This window comes from Taudactylus pleione, unplaced genomic scaffold, assembly GCF_031769625.1.
Source record: "Taudactylus pleione unplaced genomic scaffold, aTauple2 ptg000296l, whole genome shotgun sequence".
NCBI classification, from domain to species: Eukaryota; Metazoa; Chordata; class Amphibia; order Anura; family Myobatrachidae; genus Taudactylus; species Taudactylus pleione.
The window spans coordinates 7,037,538-7,053,933 of NW_028284698.1; the positions used below are offsets into that span (position 1 = coordinate 7,037,538).

The following is a 16,396-nucleotide window of genomic DNA, read 5'->3' on the forward strand; positions in this document are numbered from 1 at the left end:
TTCTGGCTATAGTCTGATTTCAGATGGATCTCTTGCATCAGGGGTACGGCTAGTGTGAGCGAGCACTGATGATTATGATGGCTATATCCACAAGGGTATAGATAGCGGTGGTGTGTTCGTATAGATGCATGCAACTGCATAATGGAAAATATCTGCATTCATTACCATGCTGCAAACGGGAACTGCAATTGTGGCCAACTTGCATGCAATTCTAAATTGGCCTCTCAAACTCTGCTAGCTCAGAGCTGTTGCAAACATCAAGCAAGTCCTTTTGCGAAGTGTAAATGGCTGTGTGCCTGAGAATGAGAAACCCTTCTCAAAACTAGCAAGGAACACTCTCTTTCACAAGGCCTCCCATTGGCCGGGAAAAATTTCTGCTTCCCCACAAATGCCATCTTGCTCCACATAACAATGTATTTTGGCAGAAATGTGGGTGTACCTCTGTTGTTTTAGGTCTCATAATCTAGACTCAGGGCTGCCATCAGAAATTGTGGGGCCCGGGACTGACAAAATAGGCAGGGCCCCCAGCCCCTAACCCCCCCACCTTATTCATACATTTAAAAAAAATGGCAAATATTTTAAACATCTGACATGCTGCAATAAATTTAACACAAGAAGGATCAGACACACTTACCTTGGTTACCTTGCTCCTTCTTCTGTTCTGTATGACTGTCTCCTCTGGCTCCCAAGTCCTCAGCGTAGGTGGGAGTGTAGGTGAAGTGGGCGAGGTGCGGACAGCTGGATGTCACTCTATTGTGTGGCTGGGCGATATCTGGAGCGAGCAGGCTCCACCGAGTGCCCAGCTGTGGTGTCTGCCCGCGGCATAGTAGGCGGGGCGGGAGGGCGGCCTTGGGCTGGGCCTGTCACTGTCAGCCACTTTTGATGGACTTTTTTTGCCTTCACTTCTAGCCAAAACCCATCATTCCCCCCCCCCCATTTCTGATACCGTCTGTCCAGATAGCAACAGCATCTTTCTGTGTGCTTGCACTCAGAATCAGGCCCTATATGAGTACACATGGGGTAAGGGGCTTACTGTGCGGTCTACTGACAAATACGACATGATTGGCCTAGAGTGGATATTACAGAATTGTGAGGGTGTCAGTGGGTGCTCAGGCACTACAAACCCATAATCACCTTAGATAGGGAAGATTTATTTGATCACTGCATATAGCTGTAAATTACCGATTAATCCTGTATTATTATGGTAAACACTGATGGCTCTTCAGATGTTACATTACCCTCCCATAGCTAGGCTAGTAAAAACAAAATACACACCATTATTGGTTTACCATGATCTCCACACTCCAGGCTGAGACAGATCAACAACCCAAAATCCTTTGCAGAAACAATTTCTCTGACATGTCTGTTTTTCTCCAGTCTCCAGCGACCTCCAATTTTAAGGAAACCATTAACATTTCCTTTTATAATCACAAATCAACCACCCAGAGAAACATGTGTAAAGGAGGCAAAGTTAATTATAACTTAGTTACCCGTGCTCATGGCGGACTGGAGGTGTACAGTACACAGTGCTCTGGAACAGTTCCCACACAGTTTACATGTACTGCACTTCATATCGCATTCCGCGGCTCCTCTCTCCTTCAGTGGCGTGACATCATGACGTCACGCCGTGCCGGCCCACTAGAAAAACTTTATTGCGGCGAATGCAACGAAGGTAAGCGGGAGGTGGCTTGGTGTCACTCACTCGATTGCGGTGGGGGGTGGGTGGGAGCGAGCCCCCGCATTGGCCTGCCACTCACAATCTTTCAACAGCGGGTGGGTGGTACTGGGAGTGGGCAGGCTCCCTGAGTATCCGGCCATGGCGTAGATAGGCGGGGTGGAGGTTGGCATCCCTGGGCTGGGCCTGTCACTGTCCACTTCTTTTATTGTGCGGTGACAGGTGGATAGGAGCGGCTGGACAGCGGGCCCCCTGAGTGTCCGGGCCCGGGACTCTAGTCCCTGCAGTCCCCCCTGATGGCGGCCCTGTCTAGACTGTTCAACATAATAGACCAACCACTGAGGATAGTGATTGATTATATATATATATATATATATATATATATGAGAGATGAGCGGTTCGGATTCTGTGGAATCCGAACCGTTCCGAACATAGGGGATCCGAGTCCACCCGAACCCTGTTCGGGTGTTCCCCGCCTGACACGGATCCCCATTCGGGGCCGAACGGCGGCCGCCTGATGTCGGATTCTCACTAGAGAATCCGACATCAGGGCTCCTCGAGTGTAGGGCAGACCGCTGTGATAGCGGTCTGCCCTACACAGATCAAACACACAGCCGCCAGTGGCAGCTGTGTGTTTGTTACAGCAGCCAATGAGAGTCACATTGTATGGGGGCCTGCTAATGGAGGGGCCTACTACTGGGGGGAGGCATACTACAGGGGGCCTGCTACTGGGGGGCCTACTACTTGGGGGTCATACTACAGGGGGCCTGCTACTGGGGGGGCATACTACAGGGGGGGCATACTACAGGGGGCCTGCTACTGGGGGGCATACTACAGAGGGCCTGCTACTGGGGGGCCTACTACTGGGGGGGCATACTACTGGGGGGGGCATACTACAGGGGGCCTGCTACTGGGGGGCCTACTACTGGGGGGGGGCATACTACTGAGGGCCTACTACAGGGGGCCTGCTACTGGGGGGGCATACTACAGGGGGCCTGCTACTGGGGGGCATACTACAGAGGGCCTACTACTGGGGGGCCTGCTACTGGGGGGCCTACTACTGGGGGGGCATACTACTGGGGGGGGCATACTACAGGGGGCCTGCTACTGGGGGGCCTACTACTGGGGGGGGGCATACTACTGAGGGCCTACTACAGGGGGCCTGCTACTGGGGGGGCATACTACAGGGGTCCTGATACTGGGGGGCCTACTACTGGGGGGGCATACTACTGGGGGCCTACTACTGGGGGGGCATACTACAGGAGGCCTGCTACTGGGGGCCTGCTAATGGGGGGGGCATACTACTGGGGGCCTGCTTATGGGGGCATATTACTGGGGGGGCATACTACTGGGGGCCTGCTAATGGGGGGCATACTACTACTGGGGGCACTGCATAGGGGGCCCTACTACTAAGGGGACTGCATAGGGGGCACCACTACTGGGGGCATTGTGTAAGGGACACCACTGCTGGGGGCATTGTATAAGTGGCACTACTACTGTGGGCATTGTATAAGGGGCATTACTACTGTGGGCTTTGTGTATAAGGGTCACTACTATGGGCATTGTGTAAAAGGGGCACTACTGTGTGTTGTAACAAATAAGAGACACTACTTTATGGTGTAATGTGAATCAGGGGCACTATGGGGGTCATTCAGACCCGCTCGTGAGCGGCAGTACGTTCGCAAGAGGGTCGATGTTCCCCCACTGCGCATGCGCGAGACCCGGCGAGCGACGGGCTCTCCATTGCTCCGGGTCTCGCACCAAAGGGGGCGTGCTGTCGATGTTGATTGGGAACGCCTACCGTCTGAAGCCGGCCCCACTGACATCACTAGTGATGTCAGTGGGAGTGATTTTGGCTGTGATAGAGCCAAAATCACTCCAGGGCTTGTGGCAGCGAGACCCTACCACAGGGTCTCCGTCGCAAGCCCGATGGTCGCGATGGTCAAGACCATCGCGACCATCATCATGGACGCTCGCATATGCTGTGGGTGGTCACCCACAGCTATAGGAGCGTCCAGGAGGACGCTCCTAAAACAGTTAGGAGGGCCCTGATTCAGAGCGAGCGCTCTGGTCAGAGCGTTCAGCTCTGAATCAGGCCCTATGTGCGGTGTAATGTGAATAAGATTGTGCACTGTGACTCATAGGGCCATAGTCCACTTTGTAAACAAGTACTCTAATTCTGCTGGCCATACCCCACTGGGTGGGTGCACTACTTTTCATTTCTGCCACTGCTGTGTGGCAATGTGTCATAGAAGTGCTTTATACTGTGGTGTCTGTGTCGTTGTGCCGCTGCTTTGTCGCTTAGTAACCAGTCAGCTCACTCCAACCTTTGTCGAATAATGCTGAAAACAATATTATAAGCTGTGAGGTGGTCTAAATTGACTGGAAATTAATGTTATTGAGGTTAATAATACTCTAGGAAGAAAAAAAAGACCAATTTATGTGATTTTAGCTTTTTTTGTCAATTTTTGTAAAAAAATCCAAATCCAAATCCAAAGCCAGTCACCGCAGTTTGGCAAATCCAAATCCAAATCCAAACGACGAATTAGAACCAAATCCAGCAAAAATGTTCCGGCGCACATCCCTAATATATATATACATATATACACACACACACACATATATACACATATATATATATATATATATATATATATATATATACACACACACATTGTATATTTATACACACACACACGGCGTGTATATACTGAAGAGACCAAAGTCATGGGATAGCAGTATGTAAGGGTAATGATAGATGGAGTCACTGTACTGTGACATCTTGGAAATGCCCAGATCTGCATCAGTTATAATCTGACATCTTGTGAGTCAATTTGAACACTGGCTGCTCATGGCAAGGCAACGTGAATTATCGGAGTTCGAATGGGGCATGATAGCGGGTGTCACGTGTGTACTGGGAATACCTCATGAAAGGCATTACCACCTACAGTAGACTGCGCAGTTGCCGATCATGGGTGCTTAATGATCGTGACCAGCGACATCTGGCCAGAATTGTCTGTAGTAACAGACAAGCGACACTGGCTGAAATCACATCCACATTTAATGCAGAGGGTACCAGTCACATATCCAGCAGGCAGGGCCAGCAACAGAAATCACGGGGCCCGGTACATTGATGTCTCTGGGGACCCCACCTTCTCACCACCAGCCCCGACACATAACTCCCCTGCATGTATGATATGTGAAGATTGATAATGTTATCTGAAAGATATGCAAGCCTTTCAATAAAGTAAAATACACTATGGCTTACCACACTGTCACTGATGGATGCATCAGGGGTAGGAGGGATGACATCTTTAGCCAGCCATCCTTAGTCCTCAGCCCCTCATCACCTTCCTCAAATTCAGCATCTCACCATTCTCAGCCCAATAGTCCCTTATCACCTTCCTCAGCCTCAGACCCTCATCACCTTCCCCAGCCTTTAGCCCCCTTCACCTTCCTCAACCCCCACCCCCTTCCTCCGTACTCAGGCCCTGATTCAGAGCCCCTCGCTCTGACAGACCCCCCACAGCTATTGCGAGCGGCCAGGAAGATGGTTGCAATGGTCAAGACCATCGCGACCATCGGACTTGCGACGAGACCCTTTTGGTAGGGTCACGTTGCCGCAAGCACCAGAGATATTTCGGCTATAACAGAGCCGAAATCTCCTCCACTGACATCACTCGTGATGTCAGTGGGGCCGGCCTCCCCACCAAAGGGGGCGTGCTGTCACTCAACATCAACAGCACACCCCCTTTGTTGCGAGACCCGGAGCGACGGAGTGCCCGTCGCTATCCGGGTCTCGCGCATGCATACGACGGAGCCGTCTCAGTCGTGCGCTTGCGCCCTGGCCCATCGACCCGGTTGCGAGCGCACAGCGCTTGAGACCAGGTCTGAATCAGGCCCTCAGCCCCTTCCTCTGTCCCCAGCCCCTTCCTCCACCCCTAGCCCCTTCTACCTCTGCCCCTTCCTCCACACTCAGCCGCTTCCTGAGTGCCTGTGTGGCGGCGTGGCCAATCACGTCATGCTGCTGATTGCTGAAGATGTCATATCCGGCCTGGGTCATGTTTGAGTCACTGACAAGTCCAGCCCAGCACTGCCCAGGCCAGAGTAGAAAAGAACAGGGTGGCGGATATGGGTACCGGCGGTCGAAGCTGGAGCACTTAAATCTGCCATCCGCAGCCCCTCTTTGTGCCTGTCTGGACCTTGGGGCTGGTACGGGTGTACCCTTAGTCCCCCCCCTGTCGCCGGACCTGCCAGCAGGACAGTGCATCGTTCTTTAGCTTCCATGGGATATGAGAGCAGAAGACCCACGAAAGTGCCCGTAAACACTACAACATTGGACACAGTGCCTCACCAGGGCTCATGATGTCTCTAATTGGACCCTGGACTGGCAACAAGTTGCATGGTCCGATGAGTCACGGTTCAAGTTGTTTCGGGCTGATGGTAGGGTTTGGGTGTGGTGCAGACCCCATGAGGCCATGGACAGGTGTCAAAGAGGCACCATGCAGGCTGGTGGTGGTTCCATAATGATGTGGGGTGTGTTCACTTGGCATGGGTTGGGTCCGCCTGAACACATCATTGACCGGTAACCCCTACATTACATTGCTTGATGACCATTGACAGCCCTCCATGGAATTCATGTACCACCACAACAATGGAATATTCCAGCAGGATAATGCACAACATCAACGTCATCGGTCCCAAGTTGTCCAGAATTGGTTTGAGGAGCACTCTGGAGAGTTATGACAAATGGTATTGCCACCACATTCACCCAACTGAACACAATCAACCATTTATGGAATATGGTTGAGAGGTCCTTTTACACAGATCCTGCACCTACAAATATCAGGGAGCTGTGGGAAGCTATCCAGACAGCATGGGTCAACACCACCCCAGAGGTCTTAAATCCACTTGTGGAATCAATGCCATGTCGAGGTGCTGCACTACGCTGGGCTAAAGGGGCTCCTACACGATACTAGGCATCTATCCCATGACATTTGGCACTTCAGTATATATACAGGTGTATATATATATATATACACATACATACACAGTGGTTGGACATTGAATTAGGAATTTTTAAACTTTTGTGTATTTTTAATGTTTGTGCCTCAAAAATAATGAATATATAGTATTTCACCACAGAGTGTAGGATAATCTACGAGGAAGTTGAAGTTAGGAGAACCAGTAATGCCAACGAAGCATTCGAACTGCAAAATCGGTCGTAAAACTACGCTGTGATATGACAGATTGATCAAGAAAATTGAGAACCCAAAATTGCCAGCCAAACGTGTGATGATGATGATGTGGAAGGAAGCAGGCGCTAACATTTCTTTAAAAACTGTTCAGAGGCACCTTACATGTTTGGGTTTAGGGCTTGTTGACCAGTCATTTGAGAGTGGTACTGGTAAATAATAAATATACAGGAGACTTTTTCTACTTCAGCATATGATTATCAATGTGAGAGACATACCTCTGATTCATATATCCTATACTACACTTTTTACCTATATACATTTTATGGAATTGAATATAATTATATTCTATCCATTTATATGTCATTATGTCTATGATGTTTATTAAATTGTTTAATGTATGAAGATTTTCACACGACTCTATTTTTATACCAGTTATACACCAGCTAATCATTTCATTGGTTATTATATTTATTAGCCACACATGCGCCGTAGTGTGTATATATATACATCTTTGGTTTAGGTCAGTCAAGAAAATGAAGCTGACACCAGCAATGAAGAAAAATCGCCTAGCATGGACCAACAAATATAAAACGTGGGCTGTGGATGACTGGGCCAAGGTAAGAAATTAATTTTATGAAATATTAATGGATCTTGTGCGTTTCCTAATCAGAATTAAGGGAGTGTAATGATTTACAATATATTTTTTTTTATTCACATTAAAAAAAATGCTTTGATATCTATCAATTATATGCAAAGGAGGCTGGTTCACATCACAGATGTTATTAATTCTAAATCTTACTGTATTTGCTAATTATAGGTGTGCTTTTCTGACGAGAGTACTGTACAGACTATGAACGAACGCAACCAGTATGCTCGACAAAGACCTGGTGAGCAGTTCCTTCCTGAATGCATCAAGCAAACTGCAAAGCATCCAGAGAAGGTTATGCTGTGGTGTGTTATTTCAGCACAAGTCCCAGGGAGATTGTATATTGTTAAAGGGATGATGAGAAAGGAGCAGTACATTGAGCTTGTTAACAGTTGTGTTATCCCCCAGATAAGAGAGTGGTTTCTGGGAAATGATGGAATATTCATGTAAGATGGGGCCCCATGCCATACGGCAAAGGTGGTATTAGAGCACCTGCGTAGAAAGGGTATCTCCATTTTGGATTGGCCTGGAAATAGTACAGACTTGAATCCAGTTGAAAACATTTGGAAGTAGATGAAAGATGCAATCAGTGAAATTGCACAAATAAGTGACAGCTGATTGAACGACCAATTCCAGGTTTGGCATCATGAAGAAAGAATAAAAGAGTTAGCTAAGAAACACATTGGGATCGTACTGCACAGAGTAAAAGCAGTTATCAAAGCAAAGGGTGGCCCAACTGAGATCTAGCAGAGGTATATATACATAACGCATGCAAAGGCCGTTAATTAAAAATATAAGTTTATGTAATGTATTAAATGTGCATTTGCCATTGTTATCAAAATTTAATAAGAAATTTAATAATTCCTAAATCATTGTCCAATCACAGTTATATATATATATATATATATATATATATATATATATATATTCATTCCAAAAGCATGTGGCAGCACTCAGAGATTTCCAAATAGTGAACCCTTAGTGCGGGTCAGAAATAACGGCACACAACTGTATGTAGACCAAAGTTTCGATGCTCTTATTCTAGCATTTTCGTCAGGGTGTAAAACCCGGCTTGGAAGTTTGTGGATGTGGCTACATGAGGATTCATGTTGGTTTTGGAAGGCACCGGACAGTAAATATTATCTTTTGTTCATTGCTTCATTGAGGAGTGCCGCTTTTGATAGGTTTGTGTATATATATATATATACACATACACACATACATACATGCACACATACATACAGTATATAGCTATATATCCCTTGCACAGTGTATACAAGAGTACATTTTGGGTAGGATACCTGTTTACAGTGATTGTTATATCTACTAAAGAATCCAGATGAGCTGTACAAAGTACATCTGAAATGATACACAAATATTCTTTGTTGTCACATTTGTTTTAAAAGGCCTTTGCCAAGATCCAGAAGAGAGAAAACAAATCTCAAGGTATTGCAAATTATTCTTTAACCAATTGGTAGATTAGAACAAGTAGGTGTAGTACCACTATAATATCCTGCTTTTCACTAAAGTGTAATTTACAGAGTTGTGGCACAGTGGAGCCAGCTTTGTGTGTGGATGCTTGTATGCTCCCAATATTTGCGCTGACGCAGCCACTTGCCTCGTCCATGCAACGCATGTTCCTGTTATATGGAGGGTAAAGTAATGTGAACTCCCCCAATCACTAAAAAAAAAAAAAAAGAAAGACTTCTGTTTCATGGTCTAATATTATTTATAAATATAATTTGTGAACATTCTTTTTCCACCTCCTAAAAGGGGAACTCCACGGTTGTAAAACGTATTTAATACAAAATACCACCCCGCTACCTAGGATCTGTGTTTGTACCAGATGCTTTCTGGATGTGCTGCAGATGCGTAGAGACACGTTGCAATATGACTCTTGATTTTACTAAAGTTACATTTATTTTTGGTTTTGTTAAATGCAATGCTGATGTGGTATAAAAAAAAGACAACTGAAATGTAATTAATTTTCTTTTATTGAAAATGTACATAAAGGTATTAAGGGAGAGATGGTTCTGGTTCTTGGTTCTATTTTCAGGAAGCAAAGATTTATTCAGCATTTTACCATCTGCACATTAACTTCATATAAAGCAGGATTAGGCAACTTGTGGATGTCCAGTTATTTAACAGTTACAGCATGCTGAGATTTGTAGTTCAGCAAGCTGACAATCCACATGTTTCTAGTCCTGAATTAGAAAGGACAAAACATAAAAAGCAGAACAAACACTTATGGGAAATGTCATTATCCCTTATGAACAATGCAATGCATGGACCCACTCTCACAGGAGATTAGTCATTTATCCTTCCCTCCACCAGCAGCAAATTCTGCAGTGTACATTTAGAGTATGAGCACTTACAGGCTTTTGCCCACTTTAAATGAGGTAATTTTGGTTTATCTTATGCATTGTGCCTTTACATTAACTTAAAGGTGTAATTACTTGGCTTTGAACATACAATATAACTTTATGCAAAGTAAAAATACACAGTGTTACAGTAACGTTTCAAAAGATGTTGAACTAGTTTGGTCAGTAGAGCGGTTATAGAGTACCAGCTGCAATAGCTGCCATGGGTGGTAATTTCACACTTTACAGCACTGGCAGAATCCATAATCTTAAATGGTTTCCAGAGAGATGTCTTATGGTATAAGGAGCATGAGGTCACATTAGTAGGCCTACCACTGCCACACTTATACATACAAATTAGTGTATTGAGAAGTTTATATTTTCAACGTCACAATTTTATTTGTTTGCCTGTCATTCTTTAGGTGAGAAGAAATGGACATTATTACAGGCAATTTACTTGTTAGTTGCAACAATAGTAAAACTTGAACTTATTGAATGGGCAGTATAAAAGGGGTCCTTATCCACTGTGTTCCTCTAATTCAGTGATTCCCAACCTCAGTCCTCAAGGCACACTAACAGTCCTGGTTTTGGTGATATCCATGCTAAAGCACAGATGGATCACAAATCAAAATAACTGAGGTACTAATTAAGTTGTATGGCTATCCTTAAAACCTGGCCTGTTAGTGTGCCTTGAGGACCGTGGTTGGGAAACCCTGCTCTAATCCATGATCAGTTAATGTTCAGTTTATCGGAAAGTCTTAGGGGTAAGCGAGAAGGAAAAAAAGGACAAGATTTTCAGCAAGGGTCTTTCTCCTTCCTCCAGATGTGTGATCCATGTGTGCACCAGTATAATGTGTAAGTAAATGAGCAAATCCCCCTGCAGAAAACTATTTTTGTGCATAATCTTTTGATTTGGTCAAGTGCACAGAGTGTTTCAATAAGTTCAATTTGTCCTCTTATTGGTGATCTGTACTAGGAGCCTGATACAGAGGTGGACGAAGGGTCAATGTTTGCACAATTTGTTTGTTACTGCGCATGCACAAAAGGTCAGAGAAACCCCTACAGTGCACGCATACCACAAAGTGTACGCAGAGACTGCTGCTGCGATCGGAGATGCTTGTAACAGAGCTGCCGGCGGATAGCCATGGGCGTTCCTGGGAGGCGGCTTGAAGTGAACGCAAGAATGGCCGTCTCATGGGCGTTATGGGAGTGTCAAATGCTTGTTAGTGAATGTGGGTGCATTCTCAAATGCATAGCTACAACAGAGGCCACGATAAGAGAATATTCAGAAGGAGACAATGTGCCAGCCATAGGGCATCATAAGTGTCGATGGTGCTAGCGATGCTGCAAAGGCAGAGTTTGCATAGGAAACTAAAAGTGGACATCTCAGGCAGGACCATAAGGAGGTTAGTGCAACCGATGCCACCGCACAGGGCGCGATGCCCTGGAGGGGAACCCATCATACTCATCAGCCATCGCACCCCACCCGGTACGGCCTCACGGCTCTGGCCCTCTGTGGAGAGGGACTCCCAAAGTCCTGTGGCCGTGTCCAGGCCAGTGTGGTAATTTACCGGCGGTTACGGCAGCGTCCCACCAACCCCCTGGGGCGTGACTTTATGGCAGCATATGCTCAGGGGGCGACAGCGACACGGTGCACTGCTGCCCTGCTTACTGGGCTGGTCTCAGGACTTGCACTGTCCATTGCGCTCAGGTACACAAGGGAAAGGCTAAGACTAGCATTTGCATATTTTCGCAGCCGAAGAAAATTGCAGCCGATCGTTTGCGTAAAGTGAGATGGCGGGAGGAGAGCGCATGTGGATGACCCATTTTGTGCATGTGCAGAATGGGTCAGGTGTGGTCAAACGCAGCGCTCCCTAAGTTGCGGTCTGATTGGCAGACTGAAGAAGGGCAGGTGCTGGGCAGCATTCCGGAAAACGGGAGCATGGCGACCCGTTTTTTGCGAGTGCATTCAAAAACTTATTTTTGAATGTACTCGCTGCCTCATGCTGCCTCTTGAAAGAGAGTGAGAGATAGAGAGAGACATGTTGAAATTGTTTGTATAATTCTGTACTAGTCTTAGAACAACAAATAAGTGAAAAGCTTTTATCTTTGTAATGCTAGTTATACAATGAAAGCAATGATCTGATTAGTGGCTGCTGTTTTAGTCCAAATGTAATGTTTTATTGGTCACAGGCTTTACATACTTTGTCCTTCAGACTAGGAATATAGCTTACATCTCATTAAACTGCTATACTTTACATTATCAACTAATGAGCGGTCATAGTAAATGGATATGAATTGAGTGCCTCTCCTATTTCATTACTGGAACTCTTGAATTTCATGTTAGTAGTCTCTTGACTAGGTATACATGTAATTCATAGATATATATCATCTGCCATGCTGCATGGCCGATGCGATAGATCGTGCACATATATCGTTCACATTGTTCGGTGTGTGCATACAATCAAGGTACAGAATCCATTGAATATGATGTCACAAGTGGGCGGGCATATTCAAATAGAGTCTGCTGGGCTGACACATCAGGTGGACGATTGGTAAGTGTGTATGCACAAGATCGTTTGTACATAAACCTTACCAGTTGCTGAATTGTTCGGGCGGTCAATCCGTCAGCCCATTGTGTACTCCGCATAACTGTAATTTTCTAGCACAGCCTGTAAAATGACATAAGCTGATTGGTTGGTACTTTATCGCTCTCTTGGTACTTTATCGCTCTCCAAAACTTGATACATCTCTACCTGCGAGTGCTCACATTACTCCTCATCCATATGCTATGGAAAGACATGTTAAATGACAACACAAATACTAAAAGGTGTTCAAGCATCCACATAGCTGGCTCCTATGTTTACAATGTCATTCAGGACCAATGAGTCTGAGCCCAGTCCTGAAGGACTCCTTAACATTGGGAGAAAGATGTGGAGCTGTGAGATATATGGTGACAATTTGGAGAGAGGTCTCTGGGAAACACCTGGCTGGCATTTGGAGGGACTGCTGTGTGTGTGCGCTTGTGCCCTTTGCCAGGAGATTGAAGATATTGCTGTCACAAAAGAAAAATTGCAACCTAAGAGCAGCTTTGTGCTGGAATGATTGGACATAGAAGGCACTCTGTTTTCACTCTGGGGGAAATGTATCAAAGTTAGGGCATGATGTATCAAACATTGCATTTTGGATACGATACTTACTTGCATGTACAAATGAGATTAAAATGGCAAAGGACAGCTCTTCCGAAAAGTAAGAACTTCCAGGTTTAGGACCCAGGAGTCCTTCTGCGTATGCCCATAGACTTCTACTAGGCAACACCATCTATAAATATCATTGCCTACAGGGTACAAACTCAGTTTTCAGGGTTTTGGCCACATTTTGACCTTAGTACATCCCGTCCTTATAGAGTTAAAGTGTACAAGTTGCCCATAGCAACTAGCCAACTTCTGTCATTTTAGAAACGGTGTTAAAGCTGATTAGTTGCTATGAGCAATTCCTCCGCTTTCTCTCTAAGGTTTGATACATCTTCCCCATAGTACAGAAAACCAGTGAACAATAAGCATCTAGAATAACTGGTTTGGGTGAAAGTGTTTATATTCTTTTTAGTATGTGGTACAAAATGGGTTTTGTTTCTTATAAAAGAAGAGCACACAAAATAATGTATCTACTTAACATAAACAGAGTGGGTATTACAAGTATCTCTTCTCAGCGCTTCACAAAGGAGCAAATATCATCTTGAGATATCGGAAGGCTATGTCAGTCTCACACTTTATGTAGTAACAACCTGACCTGCCAGAGGAGATAACAATGGTGGATTCGGAAAAATGCTTCACATAACAGAAAACCCTACAGCATCACCCACTTTAATGTTATGCTTAAATTACTGACCAGGTGTGGAATTGAATTACTGGAGTCAAACAAGGCTACATCGGGAATTGCATCAGTGAGGTTTTCACTCTTAGAAAAGGGACATTTAAAACTTAATGCAAATATGGTTTTTTTCCAGCCTAATGATCATGGCATCCCTTACATCATGTTAGATAATGGTTATTCATCCAGTATTGCATGGGAAAGAGACGTGCACTACACCCATTGCCTTATAATGGATAAATTAAAATTGTGTGCTTTCCATCTTGTTACCAAACCATAAGTCACATGGAAAGGATTCTTGCCCGAGCTATGCTGCCTTTTTTAAAGGATAACATTCACCAGATCTAGAACAAACTTGCAGAATGGCTCTCTCTTCATTGTACTGCTCTATGAGTTAGTATAATAGCAAGACACATATAGCCTATGTCCATAGGGAACAAGGCAATTACATGTAGGTATTGTGTTACTGGTGGACATTAAGATGAAATACTTCTTTAAGTTGTGTTATCAATACATTGTATACACTGTCAAATGTTAACCCTTTTCCTACCATCTTGATGTATACCATGCAAGTCACAGAAGAACAGCAATGGTTGGGATTAGTATTTTTTTTCTGTTATAAATTACTTTTTCATCTCCCATTCCCAAATAAAATGGGACCTCTAAATCTTCTATAAGGAGCAGTCTTCTCCTTCAGGCATATGCGGAGACAGATTAAAAGAAACTAGAAAGAGAAAATAAGGAGAGAAAACACGGAATTATCAGGACAGGGAAAGATATAAAAGAACAGGCAACGCAGTGGTTAAAAGCAAAAACAGTCAAATAGAAAGAATTGATGTTATTTAAATCTTGAATCAGTCAATACAAGCCATAAAATGCATTGTGAATGTTAAGGCCTATTGAAATATTAAAGGTAACTTCCATTCCAACACTTGTCATTTACATGTGCACCCTCACATTGGTGCACATCTAGTTTATGGAGGTGTCCCCTGAATGTGTAGAGCAGGAAGGTAGGCAGCTTCATAGGCGCTGGGCAGAACATCTAACTAAAATGTTTGATGTTGCACATCCTATGTATTTGAAGTCCAGAGCTTGCTGCTTCGTGTTCGCTTGATTGCTACTTTGGCCATTCATAAAATAACATCCAACAAATAATAAAAACATTCCTCTTTGAGATTACAGTCAACCAGATTGCTATTGGATAAGTTACTCTACTTGCCAAAACACGCAAAGCTCTAACAACTTGAGCCGATCTTTAAAAAAAATAAACAAGATAAGTGATGATTTTCTTAAGTAATGGTGAAGTTGGTCTCCTAGAACAGACAAGTGGTGGTGTTGTCCATAGTAACTAATCTAGCTATAATTTCTTTATAGCATGCTAGAAAATGATAGCGACAAGTGGTGGTGTTGTCCATAGTAACTAATCTAGCTATAATTTCTTTATAGCATGCTAGAAAATGATAGCGACAAGTGGTGGTGTTGTCCATAGTAACTAATCTAGCTATAATTTCTTTATAGCATGCTAGAAAATGATAGCATCTGATTGGTTTCTTTGGGCAACACCTCCACTTGTCTATTTTAGAAAATTTAGTAAATGTACCCCATAAACACAAAAGTTAATACAAGAGTCAAAGCATTTTCACAGCTTCAGATACATTAACACAAAAAGGTAAAGGTGAGGCAGTGACCAAGTTGTAACACATATTTATCAATCAAAATTGGTTTCTTGACAACTGACAAAAATGTAGTTGTCAGCAGACCTGCAGTAACTTATTGAATAGTGACTGGTCGCCTGACTGTCATAACTCATTCGTAAGGAAAATTAACAGGATATGAGTGAATCTGCAGCACCACCTGAGTTGGATGATTATATACTGTACATTAAACTATTATATATATATATCAATATGGTTTAAGGTAGCTTATGGAGATCAAACACTTAGGGTCACTTTATGGAGATCAAAAGGAAAAACAATACAATTCATTAGAAAAAAAAAAACAGTTAAATTGTTGCTCAACTAAAGATTTAGGGAGCCTATGTATCACACCATTTTTTACATAAAATTATGCAGAGAATTTTATGTATCGATCCTATGTACTAATAGCACTTTGCAGATTTCACAGAAATCTCCGGCAAAGTGCTAATTAGCACTTCAGATCGCAGTCCCCATTATTATCAATGGGGACTACGATCTTCCCCCTATGTACTAACTCCAAAGAGCGACGTTTTTCGGAGTATAGCCCCGGTAGTTTACACCATCTTTAGATGCCCCATGAGGTATTAATCCTGCCTTGTCCACTCTGTTCTGGCATGAGCCCAGACCCCCGTCCCCCAGCAGTACGTAAACCTATGTTAGTCACACTGTAACCACTACAGTGTGTTACTGAGTTCCACAGCCACCTCACAGTGAACCAACCATGCAGTTCTGACGTGGGCCAAGGCCTCCCAGGTACCTCTATCATTTCCCCTTCCTTTGGGCAATGAGACCTATTTTAATGAATTCAACCCACAGGCCTACTACTAGGACTGAGAATATATCCCTTGGCCTAGAGGTGCAGCAACAAAAATGTGAAGATAATAAGGATGCCATTAACAGAGTGGGATGTATAATTACTAAAGTGCGGGTTTATAGAAGTGGAGGTGTTA

General features: G+C 44.3%; 1 protein-coding gene across 1 annotated transcript in view; it reads right to left on the bottom strand.

The window, feature by feature from the left end:
- Positions 1 to 9,495: 9,495 nt before the first annotated feature.
- SEPTIN6 (septin 6) overlaps positions 9,496 to 16,396 on the bottom strand; it is a 92,678-nt gene continuing 85,777 nt past the window's right edge. The window contains exon 10 of the mRNA XM_088482826.1: positions 9,496 to 14,473. Coding sequence (XP_088338952.1) covers positions 14,464 to 14,473 — 10 coding nt within the window. The 3' untranslated portion in view covers positions 9,496 to 14,463. The remainder of the gene's footprint in view (positions 14,474 to 16,396) is intronic.